Raw genomic sequence first — 20,730 nt, forward strand, 5'->3', positions numbered from 1 at the left:
AAATCAGACACGCAATTCATCCTGAAGGCGTTTGAGCACGTTCATATACTGTAATCTAAATACTGCAAATTTGCAATGTGTGAAGTTCCATGAACTACCTAGCACACCACAAGTCCTGACACTGCTTTCAAGAGAAATAGCTACCAAAATTTCGCACGCAGGATCAACTGCACAACAGCATCAATTCTAGAAATTCGTCCGCATAAGCTGCTATCCTAATCTTTGCCAAAATTTTTGCTGCACTGCCAAGTGCATGCTGCAGCTTGTGAGCATTTGAGCTGCCCCTATGCACTGCAAACTGCGCCCAGCCCAGAAAGTTGCGCCATGCAAGAAGCCAATACGTGCGCTTAATTGGACATCCCTGCAAGGACTAGTGCTCGGCAGCAGCCGCCTGGTTGAAACTCAGAATCTGCTCGCCAACATCCTCAAAGCTCTTCACATCAAATCCCCACAGCCATGCATGGCACCCCGCACTTCGTGCACCAGTGATGTCATTCCTGCATAGCACACAGAATGTCACATCCAGCATGCATGACTAGAAAAACTCCTGCAAGTCAGGACGTTGCCTGCTCGTCACTCTGGCTGTACAGGTCACAATGACCCACAATTGCAGCATGCCATAAGAGAGCTTCAGCAGCTGTGACAACACAGAGTATGCCAATAAAAACAAGCGGTACAGGGGAATGCATGCGTGCCTGCGGTCATCCCCAATGTGCACAGCTTCCTCTGGTTCCACGCCCAGCTGCTGGCATGCAATCTCAAAAATGAGCGGGTTGGGCTTCTCGGCTCCCACCTGCACATACCAGTCACACCTGCCTTGAGGCCATGCTTCTCCTGTCCTATCAGCAAGATGACACAGATAACGCTCATCAGCTTATGGCTCTGTGCCAGCCATGGCTCTGGCCCAGGAACACTGTCCTCTATCAAGGATAGTTTGAAAGGCTCTTCAACTCCAGGAAGCAGGACTGATGACAGGGGCATCAAGAGGCAGGAGAGCATAGGAGATGAAAGTCACCTCTGCACTGATCACCATAGTGTCGAAGACTTCTGCAGCGCCCATCGCCGTCAGCAGCGGGCGCAGCCGTGTGTCAAAATTGCTCACGACTCCCAGCTTTATGCCTGCACCACAGCGCACTGTTGATTTCCTTTCACACTGCTGGACCAAGAAAATCAGCAGAGTGAATAGATTTTGTAATCCTCTTGACGATCACACTCTGTTACAGCGCCTGCTCCCCTCGCTGAGAAGAAGCCATGCTGCCTGCATCCAGCTATTGCACCTGGCAAATCTGCACGGTAAGTCTATCACCAAATTTTTAATGACTGCTGAAGCAGTTTTGCCTGATACTTCAGCAGCCTTGATGCAGTGGGCCTGCTGCAGGTATTGGCGCACCTGAAGATCTGATGGCTGCCAGCGCTGGGAGTGCCCCAGGAGCCAGCTTCCAGGCGCTGGGCTGCAGGTAGTGCAGGTACAGCTGCTCCATCAACTCCGGGTCATTGCAGCCAGTGGACTGCTCCACAACGAACTTCCTGCAACCACAAGGAGCCTGACATCAGCAGCACATTAAGCTGCTTGAGAATTGGGACAAATTTCTAAAATCAATTCAGCTGCGGCCCTGCGCAGTGCATGTGTATGATGCAACCCATGGCTGCCGCTGACATGGCACAAAAGACGATATGAATATGGTTGTGTCAGCACCAGGATGCAGCTTCTTGTTCGGATTTGCTGATCAGTCCAGTATTGTTCCTGGCTTAAGATGTGAACATGCATGCACCGGCTCAAACTGTGTCATGTAGATCTCGGGGACACTGCATATAAATAGAATGGCAGCTGAGCGCTTGAGCGCGCACCAGAAGGGCCGTCCATGGCCTTCATACTTCAACAAGGTTCGCGTCCAAGGAGTGTTGAATGCCCGCCTGAAGTTGGCTAGCACCTCCCTCTCCGACAGGTTGCAGCCATAGTTTCTGGCATATTCCAGGTACAACTGTGCAAGAGAGGAGGTTGGCATGTTAATCTAGGCGGATACCAAGTCTAGACTAGCTTCAAAAAAGGAAGAACAAAGTTGAGGATAGAATCTATGCAAGATTCAGAGACATCAGTACTGCCACATGCCACATAAAATAATGAAGTATTCATGGCATGCAATGTCTTTTGGGAGGAGGAGTATTTTGTATCAGCAACGCACCTCTGCGACGTTTTCAGACGGTGAGATCAGTGTTCCGGCCGCATCTACTAAAAGTGCTCGCAACGTGGACGTGTGTGGCTCTTGATGCATCCCTCCGATAGCAGCAAGCTGTAAGAAGCGAGCCGTCCTATTGATCTGCGGCGTTGCATTTATACGAGACGCACAATTTCTCGCCAGAGACTGCATCAAGAAGGACATGGGTCGATGGCACCAGCGGTTTCCATCCTGCACGGTGTGCAGGTGGAAGCTGCTGGCTCTATGTCATGCTATTGATCAATGACGCCGTGAATAATTCAATCGCAGGAGCGCACAACTTTGATCGAAACTTCCCTTTCGGGACGAGATTGGGGAGGCCAAACCCTTCCACGAAACCCTGAAATATTCCGAAACATCACAGGAAAACTTCTTCAGAGCTCAGATGGCTGCAGAAAGCATCTCTTGATTAATGTATGGTTGTACCTGAAGGATCGGTGGGCCCACTAAGTGTAGGACGGGACTATTGCCTGCTCGAATTTTCCTGTAGGATCAATGTACACTGGCAGATCACTGCATGTTATTCGTCTTATATCTGCTAGCCTGCATTAGGATCCTATAATATCTTTATTACACGCCTTCTTTCCATGCCTGAACATTTGGTTACCTCCTGATCACAATTAGAATATCCAGATGGCGGCAGCCACGCTTCAAGGTGAGGAGGCGGAGGAGGACAAGACCTCTCTGGAATCCGAATTTTTTGATCTTCTGATTGCGTCAGAGCGCGTGGGCACATTGGTGGATCGCATCAAGGATACTTCCTGCTTCCAGAGGTGAGTACCTCTGGATGCTCGCCTGTGCTGCCCGAGCAGCCACAAGACCACATCACCATAACTTGTCTGTCTGTTGCGTACAGAAGAAGGCAGGCAGTATTTGATCTGGCGGCTGCCATTGAGAAGAAGGAGACCTACGTTGTGGAGGTGAGTACTGTGGACCTGCATGCCAGTGACCAAGAAAGAGAAATATAGCACCAAAACCTGCACTGCACATTGGAGCAAACTATCCGGCACCTCTCTTAGTGGGGCTGCTGGCTGAAAGACTCCAAAGAGGAACAGCATGGCTATCAGCCTCCTGTTCTGGATGCTACAGACTGAGGGGTTAAATACCGATGCAACATCATACAAACATTACCGTCATTCCAGAGAACTTTGGTACCATCGTTCTCGGTGACAGCATACTGTGCTGATGCCTCAGGCAAGGCAGGCTGGCATTGTGGATCTGCTTACTTCTATTCTCAAGAAGTTTTCAGGCACGCTCATATCGTCCGATTTCCCTCAGTATCATCCACCTCTGTAAGGTCATTCAAAGATACCCGCGTGCTTACCTTATTTGATCGCTAGACGCTTTGCTAATCATGGTGTGTCATGCAGATGATGAGCAGCTTGTCCAGAAGGCATGCAGCATCATCACTGCTTGCAGCGGCACACTCTCATGCAGCGGCAAGGTATTGCACCACAGTCCCAAATCCCCTTTATTCATTTCTATCCCAACAAAGAATGCAGGCCACATCTCAAAGCCTTCGAAAAGTTGCTTTAAGATGTGAGGCCATCTGTTGAGACAAGATTTGAAGCCGCCACAACCGTTGTGCAGGTGCAGCAGCACAGCTATGGTCCTGTGACAGTGACGGTGAAGGAGGGAACGCTGGCTGACGGCCTGGGAGCTCGGATCTGGGCAGTCGCCAACAGCTTGTGCAGGTATAGCCCTGTCTGAGGCCCTTGGCCTGAAGGATCTTGAATGCCAGAACGGCAATTTCGTTTCGTTCCTTTTTGGTGTGATTATACCGGAAAATGGCTTGGGTGGCCAGAAGGTGCATCATCACTGAATCTGCGTGGCTCAAATTCTTGTGCAAAAGGAGGAACAGCACGTTGAAGATGTGTTGGACAATCTGCTAAGAACTTACTGTTGGGTAAGGCACGTGCGTAAGAGCAAATTTGTGTGCAGTGCGCTGGTGGACAAGCCAGCACTGGTGCAAGGCAAGAGCGTGCTTGAGATTGGAGCCGGCACCGGCTTGTGTGGCATTGTGGCTGCAAAGCTAGGCGCTGCACATGTGACGCCCAACCCTCTCTCACATTGCTTTTCATATGCGTGGCAAGGCTATGATCATGCACAGCATAATGGTTCTCTTTTGCTCGATACACCAAAGTAGATTGTGAGCCCAGGACCAGCCCACGCAAGAGAGGCATGCCCTGCGCAAGGCCAGATGATAAAATCTACGCCTACGCGCAAACGATGTTCTCACTGTGGCTGCTGCAACCACAGGTCACACTCACAGATTATGCGGAGCCAGTCCTGCGTCTCCTGCGTGACTCTGTCGCTGCCAATGCGAGCTGTGCAGCCGCAACCAGCAGCCGCCCACTCAGTGCCGAGGCAGCCTCAGATGACCGCTACCAGGTGACACGCAGATCTGTTACTGATCAATGCATTCCTGTTCCAGTCCTGTGTTCCGCATCCATGGATCCATGGCTCCTGCGTTGCTTCGTGATACATTACATTTTATCACCTAGCATGTCCTTTTCAGAAAATGTTTCATGTCATCTCTCGTAAGAAAATCATGCCGGGCTGCTGCATTCAACTTGTAATAATCTGTGCAGGCGGAAGATTTGGAGTTTGATCCTGAGGATGCAGAGGAGTGCGATGATCTGGACGATTTCTTTTGTGGTGGTGGTGAGCGGAAGCAGCCTGCGACACTGCGCTGGGATCTGGTGAGCCTTCCCTGTAAATCCCTTCAATCTTCTACCAAGGCATGCATATTTCATAATTGTCTGGGGAAGAGACTGCAATGTCCAGGATTCTGCTCAGACTGTTGTCAGGGAGCACATTTAAAGTTGGGATGTTCATGTGAGTCTGATACATCTGATTCTGTCAAGCAAGGGGCACTCGGTAAATGGGATGATTGCATGACCAGGACAACATGCGTGTACGCCACATGGACTGGGCGGATGATTTAAGGAGGCTGCAAGGCAGAACAGACGTGGGTGGGAGCAATGGAGTGGTGAGGGATGATGTTGGGGAAATTGTACCCGATGTGGAGGATTCTGACACCTTCGACGTCATCATTGGGTCCGATGTCCTGTATGAGGTGCGTCATCATATACCTGCAAGCCCTCACTCCTGGACTCTTCTCAAAATTCCACAACCTTCTACTTGTATCTGCATCCAAGCAATTGCCCTTATCTGCAAGAGCTTATTCCAGAGTGATGATATTCTTCCCAGCACAAATTTATAGTTGCTCACATGGTTGCCTTGCTCAACAGATGGCGCATGCGCAGCTGGTGGCAGCAGTGTTGGGAAGGCGCTTGCGAGCGGGCGGCACAGCATTGATAACGCTGGCCGTGAGAGATCAGGCAAGTCTCAAACCCCCTGAAGATGGATGTCTGGCGCTACATCAAGCCGCATGTGCATGGCCAAGATCATTTGTGCTTTGATCACTGAATTTCTCTCGTCTCATGTGCTCATAGCAGGCCTCACATAGTATTACTTCAATCAATTGTGGTTCTGCATTGCCCCACAAAACCATCTGTGCAGTCGCGTGGATGTACTGTACAATTCACTGACAAAGAAGCTCTATTCAGGCTATCTTGGACACCTTCCTCGGCTCTGTGACTGGCATGGGAATGTCGGTGGAGAAGGAAAAGGTGCAGCCATCTACGGAGAACAGAGGTATCTTAGGGCTAGAAAGGGACTACGAGGGTGGCTTCGCCATGCTCACAGTGGTCCACACATCAGAGCTGTGAAGTCAGCCATGCTGGAGCGAATCAGCAGCGTGCCCGACTTCACTCTTTTCGCACATTGCAGATAGATTCGATTTGCAAGTATTCTTTGGCAGGCATCGCGCCGGGCCCCGTAGGTTGCAAGCATTCCATAGGTAGCATTGCAGAGCTCACACTTTCGTTTGTTTTCTGCACATTGCAGGCTCCTTACTCGTTTAGTTTCAGAACTTGCTGGCCAGTATTTATGGCCTTTTAACGCATTCAACGCACCCTGCCTTTGACTTGTTTGAGTCTTTGGAATAGTTTGGTAACTTCCAGTGGTGCTCCCTCATTAGAAGGTTCGCATTGCTGTAGCAGCAGCGCAAACAGGAAATCAACTCATAAGAGTGACTGCCCTCCAGACCACGTCGGATATTGGGTGGGCATGCTCTCATGAAGTGGATCTATGCCCTTTTAAGCTTGCCGGCGCCATTCAGCAGTATGTGTCTCCTCTGTGTTGGACGCGTATGGGCATTGCGATTCATGGTCGTCACGTTTGTGCACAGATTAAATTACATGTCAAGCTTATCGAGCAAATTTACTGATATGATGATCAGCATTTCATGAACTAGATCAATCATCTGGAGGCTCAAGGCATGTAGCGTGTGGACACGCATCTTCTTGTCACAGTGCTGGGAAGGAAGCTAGCTTATGTCCAATTTACACTTACACCCCAGTGAGATTACACCCTGACTCAGGCTGAAGCACCAGCAGCATGCATGGTCATGGCCTAACGAGAGCAGGATCTGCCTGCAATACTTGAGCTCGCAATACAGCAAGTCAAAGGCAGGCGCCTTGTCACTGCTCTGTACATGAAAAAGCTCGTCAAGGCACCGACAAGCACGACTCAAGGCTTTCAGCATCAAGTCTTGGGAGCCACAGCAGCCTTCTCAGTGCTCAGCCGCTCTGAGAACCGCCGTTCCTTCTGCACTTCTTTGTCCACCCTGCAAGAAGCCACAGCCGTGATCATGCAGTCTCTACAGGTATGCATGGCCGTCCTATTGCACATGCACAACACTTGCAATGAGAAAAGCACCAATGAATGCAGATATTTCCCAGTGTCAGTGTGCACATGTGCATTAAAAGCACCGCCGCTTGGTGATCACACATGCAAGACCCTATACAAATAGCTCAGTAGAAAGAGAAAGAGCCCGGAATGTCAGATGTTAATGGCAAGCAGGTGTTTTGAGGGATGCACAGGTAAAGCTCACCGCTCGTTGAAGGGGGTGTGGCGCAGGCGGACGGCCTTGTTCTCCTTGTAGGCAGTGGCGGGATTGCTCAGGCCAAAGATGTGCGGCGTGCTGTCCGGATCCTGGCTGCTGAATGCATAGGGCCTGTCACTCTCCAGGGGAGATGGTGTCTGGAAGGGATTGCCCTGCATGTGTTGAAGAAGTTCTGCTCAGACATTGCAGCCTTGCATTGCCGGGTTAAACAGATAGATAGAGTCAACTTAACATCAGCAGTCCTTCTCACATACAGAGCGGGTGCAGCAAAAGTGCACTATCTTTTGTATGCACTGCAATGCCGAGCCATGCAATTTGTTAGACAGGCAGGCAGTGCAGGACGCAGTCAGTCATGAGGAAAAAAGAAGGTAAGCGCTTGCCTTGTTGGCCAGGCTGTCACTCTGCAGGGGGCTGGGCCGGCCGGGGCGCTTGACCGTCTTCACAGCCCTTCTGGCGCCAAGGACTGGCGTTTCTGGCTGAGGAGAAGGCCGCTCCACACCCCTGAACATGCATGCACATGGCAGCTTGTCAAAATGGCATCCCTCGGCAGCCTTACAGGAACTACTGCAGTTTTCGTAATTTGTCATCGTCATGCAGAAATTTTAGCGCCCAAATCACATGCACATGACTGCCAGCAAAGCATGCTTATATTTGTAGCTACACAGGTGGTGATGACATTGCAGAGCATGCTGCGAGGGACAGAAAGGATACCTCAGCTCGATGGGAACAGTGTAGGGCAGATTAGTGTATTCTGGGGGGCCGCTGGCCGGTCTCTTCTGGCCTGCAGCATCTCCCAGTGCCTGGGCCAGGTTTGTGGTGCGGGCAGGGTCAGGCACAGGGCTGCCAAATGGCATGGGGGTGCGCATAATCTCCAGTGCGCTTGAGGACACCTGCATAGCAAATTTCTTCACGATATCAGATGCATCAGCTACTAGCCACATGCTGCTGCTGGTTCATGACAGCCTGGATAAGTGCAGGACATTGTGACTCAGCATGCATTCAACACCATGCATCAGAGGGAACAGCAGAAAAGAAATGGACCAAATGGCAAAATTGCGAGGAGGTCTGATGCAGGGAAGCTTACAGGTGAGGCGCTCTGAGGAGTCAGCGGGACAGGCGTGCGCTGCATGGCAGGGTGGGGGGACCTGATGTCCAAAAAGAGGTCGATGTCATCCACGCTGAGCTGGCTTGGGCGGTGCTTTGTGCCTGCTGCAGTCAGCGCAAGGTCCTTCAGAGCCTAAAACTGAGGCATCATTGCATGGTTGAGGACGTGGCAGAGCTGTTTGCCTGGTTGATGGCAGTAAGCAAATGTGCCTGCAAGAAAGCTGTAGGTTCGTACTTTTCACAAAGGGGCAACTGTATGGGCTCTCTTCCACCTCCTGCACAGAACTTGTCACACCCTCCTTGGTGTCCAGAGCCTCTGACCCGTGCTTAAACAAGGGCTTCCTGTCTTCAGAAAATGCCTGCAGGAACAAAAGGGATCCACTCAGCCGTGATGCTTCAGTGAACCACAGGGCAGCATAGTACAAGGGCAGCTTGATGTACGCCATGCTTTGGCATCGTGCCTTCAAAGGGACATGGAAGATTATATGAAAAGAGGCTCTGCTGTTTACCGTGCTTGGCATCTGCTGGTGGCTTTCATGTGGAGCAGGTGATGGAGTTGGAGACTCAGATGCAGGCTGCATATTTCGTGCTGAAGTGAGGGCTTGTCCTGGTGGTGCATCGCCCCTGGTGCTGGTATCGCTGACTTCATTCTTCACGACCGGCTTCCTGCTCATGCACAAGCGTAAAGGCCATGGCAGCCACATCGTTCCTCCTCACACTACCTGCAAGCAAGGAAACGTGCTTTGCTCCGGCGGGAAACTTATCACATAGGAATCTTTACTAAACTAAGAGGCGGTCTGTATACACACGATGCCGGAAGTCTTCGTAAGTTGAGCTGCTGGCTCCAAAGTGTAGAGCATTAAGGACTTTCATTTAGTCACAGATGGAAGGATTGTCTACTTCGCATGCCCGTATCCTAGGAGATGCACATGTAATGTTATTTAAAGATCATCGTAAAAGCGAGCTGCTTGCCTGAAGGCTTGCCTGAAAAGAGCGGTTGTCAGGTCAGCAAGGCCCCAATGCAGCCCTTCCCTGCTGGTGCAAGTCTCCAACGTGTAATGCAGACTTGATGCCTACTATGATGATAATCGAAGATGTTCTTCAAGCGATCTGACAAAAAGAGAGAACCAGCACCTTCTGGGCTGTCCATGGGGATTTCGAAGGATGCCCGTCTGGCAGAATACAATCTTGGACAGATGCTTTGACGAACAAAGAAGGCCAGATGATGAAACCTATATGGATGTAGCAGTGCTAGATTTGATAAATTAGTCGTGCACCTGTCCATGGACAGTGTGAGGGTGAGGGTGCAGATGGAGTCGGCTGAGCCTGTCAGTCCTTCTGTGAGTGGAGGTACACCGTTCTCAGAAGCCACAGATGCCTCTTTTGTTGGAGGCAGTGCCCCTGATCTGACCAATCATCCTCATCTAGACAACTCAATGCGATCTCTCTCCAGTTCGGTCGCTACTCGCCGGAGGGTAAGCATTTGAGAGACAGGCCAACTCCACATGTTCCTGACTGGTATTGTAGCTGATGATCTTATAAGGCGAGATCAGTCTGCTTAGTTGGTTTCTTGTGAAGTTTCTGGTGCAATTTGTCTTAATGACTGACCATCAGATCTCTTTTACTGCCAAGCAGGAGTATGCCGAGAAGAACATGAAACTTATGGCCAGCAGAGGACGGTTAGCACAAGGAAGCATATCTAGGGACGATGCTGCTGCCCTGATGAAACGCACACGCAGCGTGAGTTCATGTGCCCAATCTCTTGTGTTAGAAATCACAAGAGAGTTCATCAGATGCACAGCAGTAGTTAGGTCTGCACGTTGTGTTTGCACCTGAGTCCACAGGGAGTCCCTGTGGACCCCCATGGAATTGATACTGCTGCAGAGCACCAAAAGCGTTGAAATGAACTTGTCGCAGAGCGCATAATGCATGCAGCTTAGTCTGATGTGCGACCCCGTAATGTGCAATTTGCTCAATGGTAATACGTCCTGCAGAGCACTCATGTAGGTCCTGTGCTACCTTGCATTTACCCCGAGCCTGCTCGTGCAATGGCAAGCGTGATGTCCAAAGGGATCAGCATTGAATCTGTGAGCTGATCAAGGTTGCATGCATGCAGGAGCCATGGCTGGCAGACCATGACAGCTCGCTGCCAAAGATCCACATTGGCATCTGCGCAATGGACAAGAAGGCGCACTCGAGGCCCATGAGTGCCATTGTAGAGCGATTGGAGGCCTACGGCGAGTTTGACATCAAGTACTTTGGCGATGAGACCATTCTGCACAAGCCCATCACCGAGTGGCCCACCTGCGACTGCCTCTTGTCCTGGCACTCTGATGGCTTCCCGCTCCCTAAGGTGCCAGACCTGAGTCAATGCTCTGGATCCTTGACCAGATTTCTCCAGTTCATGTGGGACGTCTGCCGTCAAGTCTGCGTGCACACCTTCAAATAGATGCATGATACCAACAAGCCCAGTACGTCGTATGCCACAGGGTGGGCGTCAGAGTGGTCGTGGTCTCATGTGCACGTTTTCATGGGAAAACTACTGTAGCTATTCCATGTGAGTTTTGTAGGTTGCAAAGATGAAGTAAACAGACTCCCTGACAAATCTATTTCGGCACTGAGTGGGTGTCATTTCTGGCTGCGCAGGCGCAGAAATATGCTGCGCTGAGGAAGCCCTACCTCATCAACGACATGGTCATGCAGGACGTTCTGCTGGACAGGCGCAGAGTCTATGGCTCCCTCCAGGTGAACATGCCTTCTATCCACTTGCCATGCACCCATGAACAGATTGGCCATGCCTTGCCAACATCATCAAATAGACATGCCTGAGGAGTTGAATTTATCTTCATCGGTGCACGACATGAACAATATGCAACGGCAGACAAGCTGCAACTGAAACCTAAAGCATCTGACTATTCCACAATTGCATGCTTGAAGTGTTACGCTGGTGCATGCAGGAGAATGGCATTCCAGTCCCTCATCACATCTGCGTGGACAGGGATAATCTGCCACCGGGCACAGACCCCCCAGGCTTTGTGGAGACTGAGGATTATGTCGAGCAGAATGGTGAGACCTGCTTCCACATTTAATTTGCAATTGTTGGGGTGTTCATTACCACCATTTCGTTCACCTGGTCCACTTCCCGCAAGCATTGTGGTGATGCATATCAATTAATGCTCACGGGTAGTCCACAGCGCGCATGACGATACTTGTCACCAGTGTACATCTGGAACAAAGGTCACCTTTGAAGGGAGGACTATGATATATAGTTTTAGACTTCATGTCTATTACTTTGCACAGGCGTGCAGATAAAGAAGCCATTTGTGGAGAAGCCAGTGAGCGGAGAGGACCACAACATTTACATCTACTACCCTCACGCCATGGGAGGGGGTGTCAAGCGGTTGTACCGCAAGATTGAGAATCGCTCTGGCGACTATGACCCCAATCACCCTGGCACTGTCAGGTGTGTTTTGGGTTTCAATCAGCCCATGTGCCTCTGCATGCCCCCTGCAAGTCAATATTGGTTTTGAGTATAACTGCAGGAAAACCCCACTATCTGTGCAGGTTGTTCTGTGCCAAAGGCTTTCATTACAGCACTGCATTGATGCAAGGAGTTCATGCAGGCGTACTGTACATTTGCAAGTCTGAGCAGTTCATGCATGTGCCATTGCGTCTGTTGACAGATGCTGGACACGTTGTTTGAGACATGCTTGCAAGAGCTTTCAAGCAGATTTGCTCGAGCTGGGATTGTGTCCATGGCAGGCGGGATGGCTCGTATATCATAGAGGAGTTCCTCACCACAGGCGGCACAGACGTGAAGGTGTACACAGTGGGTCCGCGCTATGCGCATGCTGAAGCACGGAAGAGCCCAGTGGTGGATGGCAAGGTCACGCGCTCTGCTGATGGCAAGGAGCTCCGCTTCCCTGTGCTGCTCTCGCCGCAGGTAAGCCCTGTTGCCCAGCAAACTTGCATGCCTCATGGGGTTTTTCTATGTCTAGATATGCTCCGCTGCATCGTGGGGCTGTGAATGCCTCTCTGGCGCCCAAAAAGCTAAAGCTGAGTCCCGCTTTGGGGGTCCAGACTTCTAGGACTGATTTCGCGCATCTCGTGCCATGCATCTTGCACGCATTCCTGTACCTCATGATGTGCATGCAAGGCGATGCAAGGCGAGGTAGTGGAACTGCATGCTGCAGGAGAAGGAAATTGCCAGGATGGTGTGTCTGGCGTTTGGCCAGAAGGTCTGCGGCTTTGACTTGCTACGCTCGGAGCGGGGCAAGAGCTACGTCTGCGATGTCAACGGCTGGTCCTTTGTCAAGAACTCCCACAAGGTGCGCACCTCTGTATTTGCTCTGCTATTCACTGCAGGTCCTGTGCCAGAACATATGCATTCTGAGAGCCCAGTATCTGCCATCATATGTGGCTGCATAAGAGAATCTGGCAGCGCTCTCCTGCAACAATGCCTTACTCACTCACCGTCTGTGTGCATCGCCCATGTTTTGGCTCTTGCCTGTCTCGTATTCTCATGTACATGCCGCATGTCAACAGAAATTAAAACAATACATCGGCTGATGCCAGGGCGCTCTTGTTTTCTGGGCTCTGCTCACAGTTTCCTGTGTGTTTTTTGCAACTGCAGTACTACGACGATGCGGCCGGGATTCTGCGCAGCATCATTCTGAGCGCGATCGCACCACACCGGCTGGCGACGGCGCCGCCGCAGCTGCCCATGTCCTCGGCTAACTCGGCAAAGGACGATGCCATGATGCTGGCTGAGCGCCAGGCAACAGAGGAGCCCAACTTCTTGCCCTATGCCGCCATGGACAGCAGCGATGAGGTGGACGACAGGTGGACCTCTCACCTCCTTGCCCAGTGCAGTACCATGGTGTACGATTGAGTAGCTCTCAAGAGGAATTTTTACCCCGCAACCGGGAAGCTAACTTTAGTTTTGCAAAAATTTGAGCGTGCTGCAGGAATTCCCCAGGTCCAAGGGCAAACATTGCATTTGTCGAGTTCCTGGCCTATGCTTGAAAGGGACAGAGAATAAGATATTGTGGGTTGCAGCTGTATATTGTGGTGACGCAGGCATTATGAGGAGCTGCGCTGCGTGCTGGCTATTGTTAGGCATGGAGACCGCACGCCCAAGCAGAAGATGAAGATGAAGATCACACAGGTGCGCTCCTCATGCTGTGTGCAGTACAGGATGCAGCATTTTTGAGACCGCCGCGTTGGGTTCATGATTTGGGTGCTTAATAATGGTTTGTGAAATTGTTTGCTCCAAGTTTGACATTTGCAGGAGCCCCTGCTGGAGCTGCTGCGGAAGCACATGGACTCCAAGGGCAAGCAGGCAAAGCTGAAGAGCCCCGCCGAGCTGCAGGAGCTGCTAGATGTCACCAGGTAGGCCCTATGAATCCATTGGTTCCCTGCCTTGGCATTTTATTGAGAATCTGCACCAAGCAAGAACCCTTAGACCCCTTGAGAAGGGTGAGATAGAATAGAGAAATTATAGGTACAGGTGCATGCTGCCACCTCCCTTACAAGTGTTGCTGTGCTGTGGCTCAGGGCTCTGCTGGCAGACATGGACAAGAACCGATCTGCCAAGGGGGCCGACGGTGACGGCGCAGTAGCCACAGGAGAGCTGAAGCTGGACGCAGACCAGGACGAGCTGCGCGAGAAATTTGGCATTGTGCGGGTGCGAAAGTCATCTATAACCAGCCATGCAAGGTCTTGTAATCTGATATAGCACAATTGATGGGGCACAGTACAAAGCCAGCTGGGATTCAACACCTGCCGCTGCTCTCTGCAAAGCCAAGAAGCTCCTAGAGCCAGTCTCTGATGTGCACCATCATGTGCCCTGCTGCGGGCATGTCCATTCGAGCCTCTTCAGCGCACAGTCTTGATCTCATTTGGCACTCTGCATTAGCTTTCTAACCGAGCTGAAGGGCATCAGAGGCAGCCTCGACATCTACGCAGTTTGCTTACTTGCGCAAGATCTCAAGAGGGCAAGACGTCCTGTGCATTAAGAAACTCTAATTGGCCCTTGGCAGACGGTGCTGGAGCACGGCGGCAGCTTCGCGGGAGTGAACCGGAAGGTGCAGCTGAAGCCGCTGCGGTGGGCGCCGCCGGAGGAGGGGTCGCAGGACGCGCCGCGCATCGTCGAGGCCCTGCTCATCCTCAAGCACGGCGGCGTCCTCACCCATGCCGGTCGCCAGCAGGTGTGCCCTTATTGCACTTCGCAGAAGTCCCACTTGGATTGAAGCGTCCTTGATAAATCTCTAGAATCTACACTGACCGCTCTCTGGTGTGTGCGCACCCGCGTCCACCACAAGCCGTGCTTGCATTTTTGGCGAGATAAGTCTACATGCACTTAGTAAAACCTGGTCAAAATAACTATTCGTTTGACTATTCTCTGCCTGAGAATGTTAAAGATGGTGCCCCTCAGATTTGAGAATACGGGACATTCTTTATATGAGCAAGCTTGTGAGGATTTGTTGCAGGGATGTCACATGTGTTGATGTCAAGATTTTCGCATCCGAGAGGTAGAGTTAACGGCTTGCGCTGACTGGCTGCCCATGACTGTTCATTGCAGGCGGAGGCTCTGGGCAATGTGTTCCGGACGGTGATGTATCCGCGCTACGGCCCGGCCGGGGGCGGCCTGCTGCGGCTGCACTCCACGTACCGCCACGACCTCAAGATCTACTCCTCGGACGAGGGCCGCGTGCAGACCAGCGCCGCCGCCTTCACGCAGGGATTGCTTGACTTGGAGGGCGACTCCCTCACACCCATCCTCGTCAGGTGCGGCCTATGCTTGTCAACCGTTTCCTCTACAGGGAACAGAGGGGGCTCCCATGGGCAGCCATGGACATGAATGCCTCCACATCCATGCAAGTCCTTGAGATCCATTTGCACCCTTTGGAGGCCACATTAGTGGGTCTGAAGGGATCTGTTCACCTTCAGTAGGGGAGGTAACAGATAGATTTCTTCTCTGAAAACAAAACTTGACTTGAGGCCGGTTTTCTGACCAGCTGTTGGGAGGTCAGTAACGAGTGCAGCACTGTGGGATGCGCAGTCTGGTGAAGAAGGATGCCGGCATGCTGGACGCGTTTGGCAAGGGGGCGAGCGAGGACATCCGCGCGGCCAAGGCAGAGCTCTACGCGCAGATGACGTGGGACCCGATGACATCCCAGTCGCTCAACACCCCTCCCCAGATCACCACCCCCATGCCCTCGCCACCGCCGTCTCCCAAAACAGACTCCGCCCTCCACAAGGCCAACTCAGGTGGCGCCACCTGCCTGTGCCCCCTTGTGCCAACTCTGTCCTACAAGTCAACGCACAAGGGCAACGCTTGCAAGCTGACGCTGCCTGTTGCGAGTTTTTGGAGCAGTTTAAGTGAAATATTCGCCTGTGTATGCAAGATCGTAGCTGACTAGCCGCTTTCCTGCATCCTTTATGGACACGAGTGATCACAGCTGCTTGTTTCATAAGCTCAAGGATGTGCTAGCACAGGACACTAATGGGACCCTACTAAGTATCAGTAAGCAACAAGTATACAATCCAGGGTTCAGCCGTGCCCCCATGGGTTGAGCGTGACGTCGACTGTGCAGGCAGCATGAATTCGCCTCCGCAGGGAGTCTCCATCTTCAAAGCGGCGGACGCCGCGCAGTCGCGGCCGCTGTCACCGATGCCTTCGGGGCTGACCAGCCGCCGCGCGTCGCATGACGGCTCGGTGAGCAGCGGCGCCGGCGGCGGAGGCAGTCGCCGCGCCACCGAGGACGCCGCGGCCCGCCCAGTGATCCACCCCATGCCCCAGAAGCCGCTCTCGCTGCTGCGCCAGCTCACCGGGCACATCAAGGTGCGCAGCCCCATGCAGATTTAGCGTCCCGGTCATAACAAGCACTGAAAGATTCTGTGCACCAATCAGGTCTCGCAAATGCCCACAAGATGCACCGCTTGTCGCTTAATGAAGAGCTGTCCAGTCTTTACTCCTCTCAGTATCTCTATGTGCGCCGCACAACCCATGCAAGGCTCATGAAGCAAAGGCGATTGGCCTACTTATCCTTTGCCCATTATGATTGGCATTTGATTTTGCATTTCATATTGTGCAGGTGTTGGTGGAGCAGCTGAGGCAAATGTGCCTGGACGAGCGGGTCGGCAGGAATGGCCCCGAAGGTCGCAACTACAGCGCTCTCACGCAGAGCCCACGCGAGTGGGGCCTGGAGTCTGGGAAGCCCTGCAGCGGCGAGCGCCTGCTGCTCATGTTTGACAGATGGTACGTTTGCTTATACTCTGCAGAACAGGCTTTCGAGTGTTATAAAGAACAAATAGGTGCTAAGCTTGCTGGTCTTTATTTTGTACGCTTCTCGTCCTGTTTTTCTTCATGGCTTTAATTTTGGGGCGAGCACTATCGCAGTTGTCATTGCCATCTGAACAGATTGCATCGGGCTTCTTCTCGTTGAAAAGCTGCCTACAGAATGTAGTTTGGTGTCCTGACGCTGCTGTCTCGCATGCGCAGGCGCAAGCTGCTCAAGGCGTTCTACAGTGACAAGAAGCAGCAGTTTGACATCAGCAAGGTGCCGGACATCTATGACTCTGCCAAGTACGATGCCATCCACAACAGCGAGCTGGGCCTGACCCTCAAGCCCCTCTACACGGTGCAGCCTCTTCCCAGCTTCCACAGACAATCCTTCAACCCTTCTACTCCCCTGACAAAGAATGCATGCCTCTTTCTTGTCGTTGCCATCATATCTTTCTTACAGGGTCTTAAGGTCCTGTCTTGATGTACTCCCGTCGCTCCTATCGTCTCCATGTCTCTCCTCCATTTCTTCTTCTCGTACTTTCTTCCTGTTCTCTGCTCTCTTAGTCTTTCTACAGGTTGCAGCATTGTGACTCCTAATGAAGCAATCAGTCCCCGGCTGGCGGGGGGCGGTATAAGTACTGAGCACCGTGCCTACGGGTGATTGGGTCTTGCTTAATCCTGGCGAGTTCATCAAGGGGTAAGGATATTGGCAACCTTTGCAAGCACCTTGCCTTTTGGCGGCGAATGTGTGCCAAAAAAAATAAGGGAAATGAAGCACTAGAATATGATGGTGGTCATGCGCAACAGGTGGCGAAACAGCTGGCGGACTGCGTGATTCCCAACGAGTATGGCATCGACCCGGCCGGGAAGATGCGTATCGGCTCCAAGATCTGCTGCGCGCTGCTGGGCAAGCTGCTCGCCGACCTGGCCAACATGCGCGAGGAATCCATCGCCACTGCGGTCAGCGCCCCACACAACCCCTCCACACATCCCCTGCACTCTCGTTAGTGGCAAAAATTGCACCAATGGGCTGTGCGCTTGTGCAGCCGTTTCATACAATGCTGCCACACTTAAAGTGCTGTCAAAGCTGCAGCACTGATGAGGGTACCTGGGTCAGCTGAACGCTTCTAGTGTGAAGGCACATGTGAAGAAAGAAGCTGAGCAAGGCTCCAGCAATCCTCAAGACCACACCAGGGTCAGTTGAATGCATGTGTGGTGAAGGCATCCAAAAATATGGAGGGTTGCAAATTGATAAAAAAGGTAATGAGCGGAAGGTTTGACACTGCAGCACCACAAGCCGTTTTATTGAAAGAAATAATGTGCAGAGAACAAAAGTAATCTAATTGTGGTGTGCAGGGCATGGAGGGCACAGGCGAGCCGGTATCGCCCTTTGACTACGTGGATCTGAACCCGGCGGCGTCAGCGGCGGACATCCCAGGGCCGGCCGCGCAGGGCATGCAGCAGAGGGCCGACGCCTTCTCTGCCACATCAGCGCCGGCCCGCCTCGACGGCGCGGACACCATGCTCTCGGACGACAGCCTGCTGAACAACGCTGCCTCCACCTCCTCCACCGGTGCGCGCATCCTTGTTCTATGGCCTTTTGCAAATTTTGTTTCACTGCTCAACTGATATGGCGGTCTAGGGCTTCATACGCTGTGCCACTCGTGGCGGAATATTGTAAGGGTCGCCAGCCATGATAGACTGCCTGTGCAACACAAGAGAAGAAAGTGTCAATTATAATTTGCTGCAAAATTTAAGAAGTCTACACTGCATACGGCAGATGATGTCCCCAGCGGGATTTTCTCGATGATGTGGACTTCCACCAGATTTCTGCTTCTTCTAAGTTAAAATTTAGATCCAAAACACTGAAATATAAATCCAAATTCAAATTCACATGAGATTCATGCGTGGAGCTGGGGCTGCAGGCGTGCTGGGAACGGAGGAGACAGCGGGGAACGACGACGAGGTTGAGGAGGACAGGGAGACGCTGCACCGGCTGTGCCCCACGTACGCGCAGGACATCAACTCGCCGCTGCGCCACGTGCGCACGCGCATCTACTTCACCTCCGAGTCCCACATGCACTCCCTCATCAACGTCCTCCGCTTCGCCCACCTATGTGCGCGCCCCTTGCCCATCTCTTGCCTAATTCGTGCTGATAGCTGACAGTCTCTTGCCTAAGCTCGCTCTGTTAGGAGTGTACCTGCCTGTGACACCTACTCACTTTGCCAGAGGGAGAAGGCTGCGTGGACAATCCAGCCCCCAGACTTCCAGCCCCGGACAAAATCCTTAGAATACTTGGAATGGTTTATGTGTGCTGTCCATGACTTTGCGACGGGTCAGACACGCATGATTGGTTTCTCTCCTGGACTGCATGCTCTGCATATGGTGGCAGAGGTATCTATGTTTATACATGTTTGATGCTGTACTGAGTGCCTTGTAACTTGATGTGTGCAGCGCGGGACATCCCCACAGAGAGCCTGGTGAGCGACGCTGCGCAGGAGATGCTGCGGAACACCACAGAGCTGGACTACATGACCCACATCGTCTTCCGCATGTATGAGAACAAGAGGTGGGGCCACCACAATAAAATCACCCTCGTCATACTGTTGACATCAATATGCTCTGTTCAATTTTTCAACTCAAATTCTCTCAAGAATTTCTCCAGGAGGAAGTCAACGTATGGAGAGCAGGCATTGAGTTTTGAAGTTTTCTGCTAGGTACAGCTCATTCTAGGTATAGACGGTATACTTTTTGGCAGTCATAAACCCCCCCAAAAAAACAGTGCTTGACATCTCAGCATTGGGTAAGCCAGGCCTTCAAGGCGTCGGTGTCGTATAGTGGTAAGTTTATCACGTTGTGGCCGTGAGAATCAGGGCTCAATTCCCTGTACCAACAACTTTTTTCCAATTATTCATTTCTTTGGCATTCCGCTGATCAGCAAGCTTCCAGGATCACTTCACCGGGCATTTTTGGGCTCAGGTGTGGGCATGCAAGATCTTGTAATCATACGGAGCGCAATGGGCACAACTTTGGGTTCCCGTTCGCGCGCATGCGCAAACCCCACAGGGCTGCTGGAAGTACTGCAGCACCTATAAAATTTCAATTTCCGCATGTTATGGGCGACTGTGACATGCTATTGTTGTGGCACAGGGTGCCTGTGGAGAGCGCTGAGAGGTTCCGGGTGGAGGTGCTCTTCAGCCGGGGGGCGGGGCACAATCCATTTGAGGTCATCCCCATCAAGCAGGACCACACCCTGCCCATCGCCCTGCGCACTCCTCTCCACCGAGGTGCCTTTCCCGTCGGTAGAATTAACCTCAATCTCTTTCTCTGGAACTGGTCATAGCATGCCCATGGATTGCTTCATTATCTGCCATATGCGGGAGCTTCTGATATTGTTCGATATAGACGTGCGAGATGGCTTGGGCATGTTGCCAGGATGGGAAATGAAAGATTGCCTAAGATGATGATGTTCAGTACTTTGGAAGGTACTGGCAAAAGGGGTAGGCCTATTAAGTCCTGGAATGACTATGTTAGGAAAGACTTGGATAGTCTTGGGTTGGCCCTGACATGGTGGAAAAGATGCCAAGATAGGCCGAGCTGGAAGGCTGTCATAGAAACGCTGCTGCGACGCACCTAAGCCAATTGTGGCTTGGATAGGCGTGTAATAATAATAATAATGCGGGAGCAGCTCTCCAAACCCAAGGCTTGCAACGCTTAGCACGGGGGTGGTAGGCGAGTAGACTCTTTTATGCACAGAAATCTGCATGTTTCAGCAGAATTGTCGATAAGCACTGGTTAAGGGGATATTTGAAAGGTAATTTCAGCCAATACAGTGCCAGATATTGGTAATGATACTAAGGTGACGCACTGCTATGGTTTGTGCTGCTACACAGATACGGGGACTACCTGGTCGCAGCTATCGGAGCTACTCAGTCCCCACTCCACACCGGCCAAGGCGTCCACGTACACATACTCTATGCAATGACAGCAGTGTTGCGCTGAGTGGGGGTGTTCCAGTACCGCTGATGCAGGATGCAGAATGTGTTGGAGGGTAGCAGCATCAGCCAGGCATGACTTCTCTGTGCGGTATTTATGAATAATTCTCTGTATGAGATGCCCATGGATGCTGTGCAAATTATATGCATTG

At 51.9% G+C, this 20,730-nt stretch overlaps 4 protein-coding genes and 1 pseudogene across 5 annotated transcripts; 3 read left to right on the top strand and 2 right to left on the bottom strand.

Moving 5' to 3' along the window:
• Window positions 1–370: 370 nt before the first annotated feature.
• COCSUDRAFT_37755 (HAD-superfamily hydrolase) lies at window positions 371–2,273 on the bottom strand (the record flags this gene model as incomplete). Its single annotated transcript, XM_005644925.1, has 6 exons — window positions 371–497; window positions 696–793; window positions 1,016–1,119; window positions 1,391–1,527; window positions 1,849–1,982; window positions 2,184–2,273. 6 exons carry the CDS (start codon window positions 2,271–2,273, stop codon window positions 371–373), a joined length of 690 nt encoding a protein of 229 aa, XP_005644982.1.
• A 576-nt stretch (window positions 2,274–2,849) lies between these two features.
• COCSUDRAFT_57588 (hypothetical protein) lies at window positions 2,850–5,950 on the top strand (the record flags this gene model as incomplete). Its single annotated transcript, XM_005644926.1, has 9 exons — window positions 2,850–2,989; window positions 3,073–3,136; window positions 3,807–3,910; window positions 4,158–4,263; window positions 4,476–4,607; window positions 4,808–4,918; window positions 5,122–5,295; window positions 5,471–5,548; window positions 5,789–5,950. 9 exons carry the CDS (start codon window positions 2,850–2,852, stop codon window positions 5,948–5,950), a joined length of 1,071 nt encoding a protein of 356 aa, XP_005644983.1.
• An 877-nt stretch (window positions 5,951–6,827) lies between these two features.
• COCSUDRAFT_43884 (hypothetical protein) lies at window positions 6,828–8,738 on the bottom strand (the record flags this gene model as incomplete). The annotated part of the gene is made up of 6 exons (XM_005644927.1): window positions 6,828–6,909; window positions 7,177–7,340; window positions 7,623–7,689; window positions 7,900–8,078; window positions 8,273–8,394; window positions 8,528–8,738. The coding sequence occupies 6 exons, from the start codon at window positions 8,736–8,738 to the stop codon at window positions 6,828–6,830; spliced, it is 825 nt and encodes a 274-aa protein (XP_005644984.1).
• A 1,602-nt stretch (window positions 8,739–10,340) lies between these two features.
• COCSUDRAFT_43885 (hypothetical protein) lies at window positions 10,341–20,568 on the top strand (the record flags this gene model as incomplete). The annotated part of the gene is made up of 23 exons (XM_005644928.1): window positions 10,341–10,379; window positions 10,409–10,645; window positions 10,939–11,037; window positions 11,250–11,358; window positions 11,593–11,755; window positions 12,055–12,235; window positions 12,486–12,620; window positions 12,926–13,134; window positions 13,372–13,459; window positions 13,583–13,683; window positions 13,849–13,978; window positions 14,334–14,501; window positions 14,876–15,081; window positions 15,356–15,564; window positions 15,891–16,138; window positions 16,392–16,555; window positions 16,799–16,937; window positions 17,390–17,542; window positions 17,939–18,155; window positions 18,508–18,699; window positions 19,038–19,152; window positions 19,734–19,870; window positions 20,477–20,568. 23 exons carry the CDS (start codon window positions 10,341–10,343, stop codon window positions 20,566–20,568), a joined length of 3,531 nt encoding a protein of 1,176 aa, XP_005644985.1.
• Window positions 19,407–19,478, top strand: COCSUDRAFT_t55 (annotated as a pseudogene). Its single transcript has one exon. The product of its transcript is annotated as a tRNA-OTHER (tRNA).
• Window positions 20,569–20,730: the final 162 nt, after the last annotated feature.

This window comes from Coccomyxa subellipsoidea (genome assembly GCF_000258705.1).
Source record: "Coccomyxa subellipsoidea C-169, whole genome shotgun sequence".
Taxonomy (NCBI): Eukaryota; Viridiplantae; Chlorophyta; class Trebouxiophyceae; family Coccomyxaceae; genus Coccomyxa; species Coccomyxa subellipsoidea.